The sequence below is a fragment of the Epinephelus fuscoguttatus genome, linkage group LG19 (assembly GCF_011397635.1).
Source record: "Epinephelus fuscoguttatus linkage group LG19, E.fuscoguttatus.final_Chr_v1".
Lineage (NCBI taxonomy): Eukaryota > Metazoa > Chordata > Actinopteri > Perciformes > Serranidae > Epinephelus > Epinephelus fuscoguttatus.
In genome coordinates this window covers 16,962,518-16,977,669 of record NC_064770.1, presented here as the reverse complement: position 1 = coordinate 16,977,669, position 15,152 = coordinate 16,962,518, and the positions used below count along the sequence as shown (strand labels likewise).

At 40.7% G+C, this 15,152-nt stretch overlaps 1 protein-coding gene across 3 annotated transcripts in view; it reads left to right on the top strand.

The window, feature by feature from the left end:
- Nucleotides 1-13,127: 13,127 nt before the first annotated feature.
- Nucleotides 13,128-15,152, top strand: part of LOC125879231 (SRC kinase signaling inhibitor 1-like) — a 136,852-nt gene continuing 134,827 nt past the window's right edge. For all 3 annotated transcript variants that reach the window (XM_049560968.1, XM_049560967.1, XM_049560966.1), the window contains exon 1: nucleotides 13,128-13,686. In XM_049560968.1, coding sequence (XP_049416925.1) covers nucleotides 13,665-13,686 — 22 coding nt within the window. In that variant the 5' untranslated portion in view covers nucleotides 13,128-13,664. The remainder of the gene's footprint in view (nucleotides 13,687-15,152) is intronic.

Genomic DNA, 15,152 nt, shown 5'->3' with positions numbered 1-15,152 from the left:
TTCAGTGGTGAGCAATATAAAACAATAAACAGGATCATTTAACAATAATATCTTCACTCAAGCTACTGGCTCAGACAAGGCTTGACATAATAATAATAATAATAATAACAATAATGATAATCAACAGATTAAAAAGTAAATGTCATAATTACAGACAGACATTTACATTATTTTACAACTATTTTTATTAGTGAAAGCAGGACAGGTACAATATTTACATGTGTCTACATATCACCATATTCTGCTTTTACTGTAACGATAACAACTCAAGAAGTTGTAAAAGAGAAAAAAAGAAAAGAAAAAATAAACAAAAAAAACCCCAAACAAAATAAGAGGAATAACTTGAACAAATCATCAGTGGCTCCCCTAAGAGAGAATGCTATTTTTCCAAGCTTAGAAAAAAACATTACATTATTTAAATTTACACATTTGCAAATAGGCAAATTTAATGTAATGTTGCATTTCCTAGCTGTGACCACTGGAGGGCAGTGAACACTCATGATTCTAAGGTTAACTGCAAGAGAAGAGGAGACACCAAAGCTGACACTTCTGGTATACTTTAAAAAAAGCAACGGAAAGAAAGAAAGGTATTTACTGGAAGTGTTAGTGTGATATCATATCTACCTTGACGCAGGTATGAATATCTTTAACAGGCAGACTGATCCCCACATCAGAAAACAGCTCTTTATTGATACAATTATTACCAATACAGATGTTACTGTTGTTTATTTATTTATAGGCAAATATTCGCACTAGAAAGGAATTAAACATATGTATGTTAAAGTTTGCTAATAGGTAAGTCTCCATGACTTCAAAGTGCACTACAAGAGATACCTCCTGCTCTGGACTGCAGCAGCTTTACACATAAAAATGGAGACAGAAATATTCTAGCATTTTGGGCCAGGACTTATGATTGATATACAAATGATCCATTCAGCAACAGATGAAACACATATCCTGACACTAATGTGAATCATTTTTCATGCTTCTCTCTCACAGGTCTAAGTTATAGCTGAAAGGATGACATATTGGGTTAATGAAGTCTGATAGCCCCCAGGGCGATACTGCAGGACATAGCTGGACAAATGCTGACGTGGTGAAAATAAGGGTCTTTTCCTGACAATCGAAGAGCCTGCAGACCACTATTCACCCTCCTTTTCCACCCCATCTAGATTTCAGGTGGCCAATTCTCCATAGAGTTGTTACCTTGGAAACAGCACCTTATGTATTTATAGAGAGCGACTGAGTAGACATGGAGAAGGGAGAGCAGGAGACAAGACATGGACTGTGATACAGGTTTTCATCTAGCTTGGTGTGTACATGCTGGGGTGCCGAAGGTTGGGGGACCAGTTCTACTTTCATTTTGCCAAGGCTCTTAAATTTAACAGAGGGTAGTGTATGATCACGTCCTTGTAGACATATCATCCCTCACCTCGCAGCAGCTGCCGGCTGCCCTTTATATTAGAATTACAAGATGCTCGATGACCTGATCTGGTAATATTTTTATTTGAAAAATTCCACTTTGTAATTGAGGTTGAGCTGAGGTGATTATCATCTTCTTAGAGCGCTGTGGATCTGAATCACTTTGACTGGCTCAACACATTTTACATCACATCTTTCCTGCCATAATCTTCCTCAGTCTCTCACTCGCCCTGACTACCAAATAAAGCTGAAATGACCTGAAATAATTCGGATAGGATGTGAAGAATCACACTGTTCCCTCATACATACACACACTGGGCTACACTTGACCTTTGGCAGACCCTCTCTGTGGATCCACTAAATCTCACCTTGATGTGTGACTTCACAGTACATTAACCATTTGCTCAGTCCACCATGATGTCAACATTTCAGCAACCCTTTTTTCGCCAACATTGTTACTATTGCTCCATGACCTCCTGTGGTGGACAGTAACCTTGTACATTTACTCAAGTACTGTCCTGAAGTGCAGTTTTGAGGTTGAATATTTTCATTTTACGCTATGCCATCGCTACTTTTTGCCATCACTGTACAATTAAAGTTGCAATGTGTTTGATTAAGGGGGATATACATTTATTAATAATAGTACTACTACTAATAATAATGATAATAATAATAAGAATAATAATAATACTACATTGGATTTATACAACGCTTTTCAGGAGATGCCAAGACGCTTTGCAGAAATGGTACATAATATTATAGTATTCATTCATTAGTTTATAATCAGTTTATAATAGTTTAATGATCATCATCATCATTACAATCAGTCTTATTGTCTGTCATGGACCGCAGGCGGTTCGTGTTCATGCTCCTCTTCTCTGTGAAGACCAATGACCTGGCACTCTTCCTTGTTCTTCACATTTGATAGAAGGTTTGAATGCATGTATCGCTGTTGGCTGGAGACGTTCCGATACTTCTTGGTACTGGGTTACCAAGTAGTTAAGGTATTGATAGCCAGCCCTATAGCGACGAGGCTGTCTCAATAACATTGGTAACCATGAATAAACACAGTGCAGAGTGGCAGCGTTAAGCTAGCCACTGGGATACACAGACCGTTCTCAATCCGAAGTTGTCAAATACCTTCACTTTGGCAGTGATTTTAGTATCAGACACCTGACGCCCAACGCCACCTTTCGCATTGTTATGATATGCCACCAGTCAGCTGGATGTCGCCTGTTGCAGCAGTATGATACACGGATGGGTAGTGTCAGTGCATAATGTGACTCAATAGCACCTGTCACTGTGTTACAATATGCCGCTAGGTTGAAACACTGCTGGTAACGATGTGATATAAAGAGTTGGAAAGTCCCTATAGGGCAGGCAGTAGTTGTGGACTGGACTTTCACCCAGCAACCAAATGTTCGCTTACTGTATGAATAACCATTAATGCTATAAATATCTTAAAGAGCTCCTATAAAGATGAAACTAGCAGTTCCCACTATTTTTGACCTGGGATGCCTCACAAAAAAGCAGTGTCTCGTTAGGATGCCTTTACATGTTTTAGGTGTCTATAAGCAGTTCCGCCAAAGAGAGATTTCCCCTCTAAACTTCTCAAATGGTCTAATTCAAACCGATCCAATTAACCAATATTTTACAAAAAAGCAAGATGAGAGAAAAGCCCCAAAATCCATGCACAGCTTCTTATTTCCTACCACATTAATCATTGCACAACACCCCAAATTTATCTTGTGACCCTCTGGGAGGAGCTCGACTCCTAGGTTGAGACCACTGGATTGCACATATAAACTATTAATGTCTTGATCTTATACAACAATAAAATGCTCCTTAAGCAAAACTGCATTGGTTTTATCTATCTAATAATATCATCTATATCTATAACTTTACTATATTATTGTAATGCTCCTTTTACTTAATGTGTAGTTCTTCCACCACTGATGACCTTCATCCCAGGGGAGCTGAGGCGCTGAAGCATTGTCTGTCATCGACCAGCTGTATCAATGATCCACCCCTGAAAATCAATCAAATGATTTTTGTAATGAATTGTAAAGAGCATGAAGGGGTAGATGAAGATAGAGTCACACATACATGATCCAGTATCTCTTAAAAGTTTTACTCTTGCCTGGTCTAAATGTTGAGCCACAATAAAAAAAAAGGTGTGAAAGGTTGTTGTAGATCTATGCTTATGAGTATTTTATGCATGTAAATATAAATATGTGGTTCTGTTTACATCTTTTCTATCCACTACAACATTTTTTATCTACAAGCTCACTCTTTTTTATCTACTCGTCTGTGTTACATTAATGGTCACTTGCATTTCTTGGCGTACAGAAGTCACAGAAGGTGCTCAGCAGTGTGCCTGTGGCTGGGCTGGTATTTTAAATCCTGTCCATCCACCCACACACAGCAAAGGAAACAGAGTTCATTGGTTACTGCACCTTTCTATAAAGACAAAGTCATCTCTAGCCTTTCACATCGCCATGGAAACACGGGATTTGTCCAGTTGATTGGCAGTGGACTAACGCGGAGGCCAAGAACTCTCCAGTTTCAAAATGCTGCTGAATCTGTAGCCTGTCATAGTTAAAGAAAGCTGTCTGCTATGTGTGAAACAAAGACAATGCTAGATCATGTAATATAAATAAAGCTTTGCCATTAAATGCAGTCACCATTGTGACTCTATTACCATGTGTAACATATAAATTACATTTGATCTCCTCCATCCTCTTGTTTAAGTTGATTATATGAACAATCATATTGATTTGACAAGGAGAGCGCAGTAGGTCAGCCACTGTGTAGAGCTGGTGGTTCGATCTCCAGCTCCCCTTGTTTACATCGATGTGTCCTTGTCAGCGAGAGCAGACCAAGTAAGTAAGTACATTTAATCAAATACTGTACTTAAGAGCAGTTTTAGGTACTTATACTTTACTTGTGTAATACCATTTTAGGCTCCATTTACTTTTACCCCACTACATTGTGGAGGTAAATATTGCACACTTTACTCCAACACATTTATTTTACAGCTGTGATCAGATTCACATTATTAACACATTCTCATGTAATGATATAAATTAAAGGGTAACTCTGATGAATTTTAAAACTGGACCACAATTTCCCATATTTTTGTGTCAACGTGACTAATGGGGACAACAATTTCTGAAACTGCTCCAGTATTGAGCGAGGCACCACACTGGTGAAATACCAGCTGCAATGTAACCAATTGGGGCAATCGTCAGTTTACGTCCACTGACAGACTCAGATTGTTGTTACAAGTGTTTGACAGCATCATGGAAAGGATCCCTACAGAGACCGACCTTTTTGTTAAAGAGTAACATCCTTGTTGTTTAACCAAATACAACAACAAGCGCTTCTAATGGAAGTACATTGATTGTGCACACTTGACCATTAATGTTACATTACAGCCTGTTTTGCTGCTGTCAGCTGCAGCCCTCTCACTCAATACTGGACCAGTTTCTAAAATTGTTGTTCCCATTAGTCATTTAGATACAAACACATGGGAACAGGGTCCAGATTCAAATATACTGACCCTTTAAGATACCCAGCAGTACTTTTACAAGCTGCAACATTAAAGCGATGCTTACACATTAATGCATCTATAATTATAAATAACTCAAAAATGTAATAATCTGCAATGGGCCATTTTGAAAACAGAGTACTTTTACTTTTGGTACCTTGAGTAGCCTATATTTTGAGGCTTCTGTAGCCCATTTTTACTTGTGTTCAGGAGTGGACAGTTAAATCATTCCACAACCAGAAACCATGGATTACCAGAAGCATCAGGAAACTTGGACAATTATAAAGCAGCAGCCAACAATGTAAGAAGACACAACAAAGGACTAAATTACAGTGCACAGGTTAAAGGAGCAGAGGGAATCACATTATACCTTGTTTAATTCTATGTGATAAATAAATAAATGGTTGATGCGGAGTATTTCTACAGTGGACCACACTGTGGTATTGCTCCTTTTACTTAAGCAAAATATTCTGTGAGTGTGAGTGTGAGTGTGTGTGCATGGGTGAATGAGAGGTAAAATGCTTACTCCTACTCAGATAGGAAAGGGCTATGTAAATGCAGTCCATTTATCATGTTAACCATGTTAACAAAACACCAGTGTTGGGGAGTAACTAATAGCATGTATTTCTTCTCTGGCCAAATTCTGTGACCCAATGCCATACTCCATTAACAATTGTTGACTTTTGGGAGTTGTTGTGTGGTTAAAGTTAGGATTTAGGGGCCTGGACATGGATTCTGATGGGGTAGGGTTAGGGTTAACTATCCTTTCTATCCTATTTCCGGACATTTTTTAGCTCAGTTCAAAATATGTTTGAAAAGTAATCAAAAATTTATCAAAAGTAATGTGTTACATTACTTTGATGAAGTTCTTAAAATAGTTCAGTATTTATTACATATTTAACAGGGTAACTAGTAATCTGTAACCCATTACATTTCGAAAGCAACCATACCATCATAACAAAACACGCAAAAACACGTTGGCCTACATCAATAGTAATATTACAACATACACTACAATATGAAGTAGAAGAAAACAATTTCTTTCACTGATGATATGTGGGGTGTACACGTTGAATTAACCTTATTTATTCATGGAGGCATGAAATAGTCACTTCTCACCTGACATCCGGTATTCACTATAGCATATATCCAACGCACCCTTTAACATGAGGCGGTGTAGTTCCGCTGCTCCGCCCACTTTAATTAGCGCACCTGCCAACACTTGTTTCAGGCAGATCACATTTGTGGTTAAAATTAATGTTTTGACAAACTGCTTCGCTCCTCAAATCGGTTCCTTGGTTACTGCTCATGTTTACTATCAGCATCAAACCCACTTCAACCCAAATGGCACAGTGTTCATGTCCGACGGTAAGTATTTGTGTACTTGTTTTGGTGGCACATGCAGTAAGACTAACCACAGCATAGGCTGCGCCATTAGCCAACTTAGCTGACAAGTAAAAGCTCTGCATTCAAAGTCTTACTTAAGCTAAAGTAACTCATTAGCAAAATGCACTCACAGTATCAAAATACGAGTGCCTGCCTTTACTAGTCCTTGAAAGAGATATATAATATTATTTATTTTTAACTGACGTGTAAACTTGAAGGCAGCATTTTGATGTTGTTGCGGGTCCAGGAGAAGCTAATTTCAGTGCAGGGTTGGTAATTAACTTTTGACCACCTGCCACTTTTTTTTTTTTTTTTTTTTTTTAATTTGGCTGGTGAGTGCAGCAATTCTAGCAGTCACTTGCATATATTACCAGCATTTGGCTGGTGGCTGGTGGTAATTTCAAACCCTATTTCAGTGACTTTAACAAGGGATTGATTTGAACTAGTCCTACATTTTCTGTTGAATTACAGCCAGCAGCAACAACCAGTCAGTATAGATGTAAATACATTTTCCTCTGAAATGTTTGGGCACAAGTTAACAGATAATCGAAAGTAAGTTTCTCATTTTGAAATTCTGACATAGTACAAATCCAGTAGCACATAGCCTACTTGTATTTTGTTTGGATACAATCCATTAGGGTAATAATTTATTATATATGTTTTTTTAAATGGTTGGAAAAAGCCATAACAGATGGAAATATCAAATTAAATGAATAAAAATAAAATCACTTTGATGTTTTCTTGTACTCTGTCAACTAAAATCTCCTAGACTACTACTATTTATGTGCATGCAAGTCATCTCTGATTCAACTAATATTCAATTGCATGAGTAGATTTACCCAGTTATATTTCACCACTGTTGCCTTTTTATTTGGGCTTGCCCATTGGCAAACAATGTTCTGTAAGTAGTTCTTATTGACTTTAGGGATGTAAACATGTTTGCTGTCTTATAAACACAGTTGATTCTATGGTTTCTGTACTTAAATGTTTTCTCCTTTTCCTGTTTACACTGCTGCTACAGTCAGCTCTGTGCTTTGCTAGCTTCAAGCCCAAATGTGTATTCTGGTGGTCATCTGCTGCTTGTCAATACATTCTTAAGAGGTGGTCAATACATACACAGACAGACACCTCTCTCACCTTGGACACAACCTGTTTAAATTTCTCCCCTCTGTTAGGCACTACAGAGCACTGTATTATGCCGAAGCAACCAGACACAAACACAGTTTCTACCCAATTGCTGTCACAGTCATGAACAGTGAAATAATTTATGTAATCCCTGTGTAATAAAACATCAGATGTACTGCAAACCATATACTGTATATTCTGATTTAACATACAGATTAGGCCATATTGTGTACATATTATCTACCCTTGACAAATGTAAGCAGGCTGTACTGTACATAGATTTGCATGAATGTATACTGTACATAAACCATTCAAATTCAAAACCAGTCAAATTCCTTGCATGTGTAAACATATTTAGCCAATAAAGCTGATTCTGATCCTGCATAGCGGATGCGTCTTAGCCTGCTGCTGTGCCTCATGTGGTTTGCTGACTTCACATCAGTCTCAATGGGCAGTTGATGCCCACTCCTCACAGGGTATAAGGTGCTCGCAATGAACCCATCCCCACCCTCTTGGTTAAGAGGTGCCTAGCAGAGAAATGGCCACACAGGAGTCGGCGCGCTGCCCAATCACAGTAGATTCAACATAATAGCTGCTGGTGTCGGGCTCTGTATCTAATGCAGTTTTATAGCAGACGTTTATTATCACTCTTTGTGAGTTGGCTGACTGAATATGGCTCATTGGCTCCAATAAACATTTTTCTCCATTGCCTTGACTGGACAAAAAGGGCATAAGTGCTTTAGCAGCAGTAACTCTGCTGGATTTCTGCAAAGTTTAAAATTATTCGATGAAAAATGGTTGTCGTATAATTGAAACAGTCTTGGTTCACTGTGTATTGGAGGTTTAGCGGACATGAGGAGGAGTGATATCCATCTTTTCGGACATTTAGACCTATATATTGCCTTACCTGTTCTCTTTGTACTGAAAGAACCCTACTTGCTGCACTACTAGCTCTGAATGTACATTGTCATTGGGTAGCACTGAAGGTTATAGTGAGACATATGCAGCTATGCATTAGTGCATGTGCATATGGAGTGTTTCTGCATGTTGTGAAGGGAAGGTTGAAAGATGATTTATGTGTTGTGCTATAGTTACCTTTGCTCACCTCTGCCGGGTTGTCTTGTCTTACTGCATCCAAATCACACTGTCATTGACATTCATCCCCTGCTCCCGTCTAATAACCTCAGATGGCCAGTTTCCACTGAAGCGAGGGCAGATCTATTGTGCCACAGAATGTGCCGAAGTGTTTCTGGGTCGGTGAGCTCGCACAGCTGAGATGGAGAGAAAGAAGGAGGACAAGCAGAACAAACTGGGTTCCTTTAACTCCTTAGGGACAATCCAAAAAGTCTGTCAAAACCATGAATTCAAAACTTGTAAAATGATGTCTAAAAAAGGCCAAATCCTTTTAAGATTCAGCAGTCTGATAATTCACACTGCAGTATGGTCAGTTCCAGAGCTAACAATAAAACAGCAGATGTCATTTTATTAGAAAACAGTGGCAGAGCGTGCTCATCAACTCTGCAAAGCTTCTTACTCAGCAAGATGCACCTCTGCAATGAGCAGCTTTGTGCTCAGTAAAATATAGAAGCCTTGAGGCAAAACAGGCCATCAGCACTACACAGTCTCCAATATTGTTTTCTTAAACAATGGATCAGACAGTAATTTGCTGTTTCGCAAATGATGCGGATCATAGCAATTATCTCAATATGACAAATACAACATTCTTTGGCTGATTATCTGTTAAACCTACTGTGGCAGTTTTATGTGTTTGATCACTAGTTGTATGCAGGTATACAACATGAAATATAGTCACACGGCAGTGATTTATTGGGAGTTATAAAATTTAAAATTGGCACATATATTGCCTGCCAAGTGCACATGCTTGGTGTGAGGTATTCCATGTCAACATCCTGTATATTACATGAAATGGACCAATAAAAAGTCACAACAGGATGTATATTATGGAAGCCAGAGATAAAATAGATAACAGTGTTCATTGTCAGCAGCCTGCTTGTGTTATGAATAACAGACCATTATAGATAAATTAGATTTAAATTGTGTGTTTTTTCATTAATCTTATGATCCCAAGCATTACTATCTGGGTCATTCTGGGCATGGTTTAAAGGATCAGTATCGGCTAAGGTAAAGACTATCAAAACCAGGTCCTTCCTTTCCTTAACCCTGCTGTATGTTGTCCACTCAAGCCTGCAAGTGTTGCAGCACTGTTCTCTTTTACAATAGCCTACTGTGTGACTATTTCCGGGGTTCCTTGGTGACAGGCCAAAATTAAACTGGAATTTTGTTCAGTTAAAGTGCTCCCTGCAAGCTGGTGTCTGTTCTCTGCCAAAGATCATTTGTAAGGGAAGCTTGTGAAAACTAAAGTGTGCCAAAGTCAGTAGGCTACACCTGTTATTTCAATGTGCAGATATTAGTCAGCAATGCATATCAGTATCAGGATCAGAAAAACCTGATTGGGACCACTCAAGTGACCAGGATCATCCGATGACAGAGTTGAGCTTTTGGTGTCAGTGTAAATTTGTTGCCATCCTTTGACTGTTCTGTGCTGGTTGTTAGCCGTGGCTGATGTGTTGGCTAGCGCTAACTGGTAAGAAGCTGAACTGAATCTTTAATGTAATGGCAGTAACAGAAAATATCCTCTCCATTAGATAAGGTGATTAGTATTCAGTGATGGGGCAGTGTGAGTCTCTCATAAAATTGTCCACCTGCCCCTGGGTCATTAGCTTGTTTAAAGTGTGCTGTTGTCTCCCATGACGCCAGGGCGATGCCGTCATCGTATGACTCCAGTCTGGGCAGCAGCAGGCTCCACTGTCTCATCTCCTCCTGTAGCGCCAGTATATTGTATTTGATGTAAATTTAGAACTGTTTAACTGATAGTATTAATCTGTCTAAATTGTTATGCTTGATTTACAGTTAAACAGTTACTTATTAACATCCCTACAAGGCTGCGCTAAGCCAAAGGCTCCTTCAGCTGTGACTGAGCCTGATTCCCATTTTCCTGCAAGTGCGCTGGAGAGATGGTGTGAGATAACACAAATAGTGAATTCTAGTTTTGGTTGTGAGATATTGGGTTACTGAACAGATATTTCGGTGTAAAAAAGATATTCAAATACCTGTTAAGTTACTGTGTTACTGTGGTGTTCCTCACCAACACCAAGAGAGTGGAACACATTACACCAGTGCTTAAGTCACTGCACTGGCTTCCTGTGTGTCAAAGGATAGACTTTAAAATCTTGTTACTTGTCTATAAAGCACTAAATGGTCTCGGGCCTAAATACATCTCTGATATACTTGTACGTTATGAAGCATCCAGACCCCTCAGATCATCTGGAACAGGTTTACTCAGTGTTCCCAGGATCAAAACCAAACAAGGTGAAGCAGCCTTTAGTTTCTGTGCTCCCCGCCTGTGGAACAAACTTCCAGAATATCTGAGGTCAGCTGAAACTGTCAACTCATTTAAATCAGGGCTTAAAACATTACTATTTACTGCAGCTTACCAGTGAACTAGATATGTAACTTACTGTTAGGATAATCTGTAGCTATTGTTTTTATATTTGTCTGCTGTTGCTTTTGCTTTATGTTGCTTTTTAAATGCATTTTCTGCACTGTTTTTCTTGCTTTTAGCTTTTGTTTTTAATGATCTATTGTTCCTTTAATGTTTTATCCTAACATATTTCCCTTGTAAAGCACATTGAATTGCCTTGTGTATGAATGGTGCTATATAAATAAAATTGCCTTGCCTTGCCTTGCCTTACTGCTTTTAAGTAGTAGCATGTCTCCAGCACAAACCTCTAATTCTGCACCAGTTGTGTGAGGGAATGACAATTGTGATGTAATTAAGATACTTAACAGCAAACCTCAGCCAATCGGCCAGTAAGCCATTTGTGCTTTAGGGGAAGTAAAATCTTACTTGTTGCCACTTAAAAAACAAATTTGATTTCAGAAATGTTTCAATCTCAATATGAGATCATTTGCTATAAATAGCAACAAACCCCTGCTGGGCAACTCATTTCCAGCACCCAGAACAGCATGGCTTTGATTTCGGTCTTACACAGTGTAGTTTAGCACATGGCACATTAACATGTCCAACATGTCTGCAAATTAACAACACCCATTTACTTTTTGTCCCCTTATAATTTTGCTGGATCACATTTACATCTAATATTATGTCTCTGAACACACATTGATTTATGTACGTTACGTTTGTGTGCTTAAAAACAGTAAATAAGAATTACCGTTTTATTTCCCTAGGCATTTGTTTTATTTAAGATTCGTCATCCATTGTTTTTTGGGTGTATAAATTCATGTTTGTGTTTGCAGTTACACCTGGATTTTATGTGTTTTTAGCAAACATGATGACATTGTGATTACCTAGGATGCATTTCATGATAGAATGTTTTATTTGTGCTTTTGACACTGACACATAGAAAAGAGTCTTTAAACTTTCCTTACTTTAACTTTTACTCAAAAGAATAACGTGTAAATTTGTGCTGTTGCAGGGTTTTGTCAGCTCGCTTTTAGCTCAAGTGGACAAGGCGCCAACTGACAAGCTAATGTATCCTCTCCCTGAGCCTGAGAGCCAGCTGGACATGACGGACAGGCCAGTGTGCTGTGTAAGTCATGTGCAGCCTGACCATACATTATTCATCACTCTCATCATGAAGAGGTCCTTCATCCTCTTTTATCTCTCCATCTCCTGGCATTTTACTCTCTCTTCCCGTCTCTCCCCCACCTCTTACTTTCTTAATTCATCAGCACCCATTAGCCACTACAGCAAAGAATAGCCTCTCTCTGTTTGACAGCAGTACTCTGAATCTCTCTCATCCACAACACCCAACAGTTTCCATGATCCCTACCATTTGTCCTTATTTCACTCTGCGCGTTTGCTTCCCTTAGCCACTTGTAGCTCATTTTTTGTCCTTTTTTTGTCCTCTACTAGATACAGTATTGTACATGATTGATTTCAGTATGGATTTTCCCCCATTGTGATTCAAGGGCATTCTTGAATAGCTGACATAACACTGGGCTCTGCCCTTCTTCTGGAGTGTGATTGTTGGTGAGTGGAGGTGATAGTCGCCAGGATTGATAATAATTTATTCTTGCAAACAAACATCCAGCAGGGCAGAGCCACAGGCCACATTGATGCCGAGGTTGCCCTCCCGTGGCGTCCTTCTCGTCATTCTCACCTGCCACTGCGCTGCGGTTGCCATGCCAATCCATTACAACCTCGCCTGGAGCCCAACGCAGCTTCATCATTAGCTGTTGTTGTCACTAGGGGATATTTCAACTGTTCACTCTTGTCTCTTTCTTCCACTCTCTCTCTCTCTCTCTCTCTCTCTCTCTCTCTCTCTCTCTCTTTTTTCCTCGCATCACCAGCACCACCCTCTCCCATCCTCCCCCATTCCTGGTACAGTAGATGCTTCAAGCATTTCTCCACCCACCCCCCTGCTAGCTCAGCTGCTGAGCCCCACACAGGACCATGTCCCTGGACTCCCCTTTATTACCATATCATGAGATGTGCCCAAGGCGTGTAGCAATGCAGCGTGCCGCCTGTGTCTTTAAGAGAGAGAGAATATAATGTGTAATGGGGAGGAAATAAGGCATGGAGTAAGCAAGTGAGAGAGAGTGGGTGAGGGAGTGTGAATTTATCATGGGCAAAAATTTGCGCTTCATTCTTAGCTGTGTGCTGAGCATCCTTGCACCGGCATGCACAGTCTCCCAAGGCTCATACTGCTGAAGAGTACGCCCCTCTCTCTCTCACACTCTCTCTCACACACACACACACACACACACACACATACGCACACACTCTCTCTCAGCCTCTCCCACTCAACCTCTCCCTCACACACATACACACACGCACGTGCTTGCAGTCACACACGCGCAGTGCTGTCAGAAGCACCGCTGCTGGATCACAGCCATCTCGCGAAGGAGGTTCCAGCGGAGGGAAGAGAAAGCCAGAGCGAGAGCGAGACAAAGGGAAGGAGGACGGTAGAAGGAGAGGAGCGAATAGGAGCACAGGGACCGGCACAAGGAAGAAGAGACCCAGCGCTTTGTGAAGAACAGAAAGCGAGGGACAGGAGGAGGGAGGAGGAGAGAGGAAAAAAGAGGAGGGGGAACAGGAAACGCGATCACTTTCAGCTGCAGCGGTCCGTGTCGCAGCATGGGCAATGCACCATCCCAAGGCATGTCAACCCTATCTCCTTGCATACTTGTGTAGCAGGTATCTTTTTGATTCTGCGTGGTGTGCTACCCAACCAGCTGGCTGTCCTCCTGTTACACTCTGTGAAAGCAGGGGATGGGGGGTTGGGCTGAGGGCTCGTGGAGCGCGGCATCGCTTGAGGAAAGCGATGCTGTAAGGTAGCATCGCTTAATGGGTAGTGGGTTAGGAGTGGGATGCATGGGGAGATGCTTGCAGGGGTTTTGCATACGAGGATGAGGTGCTGGAAACACTGGGTAGAGGCACCATTTGTGGGAGCAGCAAGAAATGGGAGGGGGCTGGTTTAGAGCAGAAGTACCATCAGTGAAGCAGGTGGTGTGTGTGTGTGTGTGGGTGTGGGAGGTGACTAGTGAGAAAGAATTTTGTCATGTGTGTAGTTGAGCGTAAAGTGTGATTGTGCTTGCCTGTGTGTGTGTGTGTGTGTGTGTGTGTGTGTGTGTGTATTTGTGTGTATTGGAGTAGTGGTTGCAACTGCCACTGTCCGCCACATGGACGACCTCTTAGAAGTAGAGCACTCCAAGGTGTGTGTGTGTGTGTGTGTGTGTGTGTGTGTGTGTGTGTGTGTGTGAAAGACAACAAGATAGAGAAGAAACAAAGATGAGTAGAACAAATAAAACAATTGGTGGATGTAATGATTGCTTAATGAGGGGACAAGCCAGACAGCTTTGCCTTGAGTGAATGGGGGATGGTATTGTAAATGGATGATCGGGTGGGTCAACTCCTTCATTTGATGCTCTTTCTATTCCCTTTGGGCCTCTCTCTCTTCCTCTCTTTCCTTTTGTCTGTCTCTGTCTTTTAATCTCTCTATTTTACTCTCTTTTACAACCCCTTTGGTAAAGTACCAGTTGCTAGCTTTGCAGCCTCAAAATGCTGTACGTGATAATGAATTGAAGGTCTGTGATTCCTGGTGAGAGGCAGGCATATTTGCATCTAGATGTGTATGTGCATCTACTAGATTTCTGCATGCAGTATTCTGTGTATTGGATTTGTGTCCACGTGTGACATCTATGTTTCAGGAAGAGGAAGGGTAAATGTAGAGATGGACATTAAGGAGAGAGTTTAAAGGAGCCGTGGGGGTAAAGTAAAGAATTTGGGGAAATGTGCTGGATGCATGTTGAAACACTCCTGATGTTGAAAGGCTTCTCTGATAGGCAACAGAGGAAAAGTATCCACTCTTAAGATGCAGAAAAATGAAGAGAGGAGGAGAAAGCTGGTGAATGCACACTTTTCAGAGAAAAGGGCAGCGCCACACAGCTTGGGGGACTCATTCATCGCCATTCATTTCCCTTTCCAACTCTTCATTCTCCCTCACCTATTTTTCCCTCCTTTCTTCCTCCCCTCCTCCTTATCCCTTGCTTGCCTCTCACCCAGGGACAGTCTAGTAGCTAGTGGGGAGAAGAAAACTGAGACAAGAAATAGAGGATATGAAGG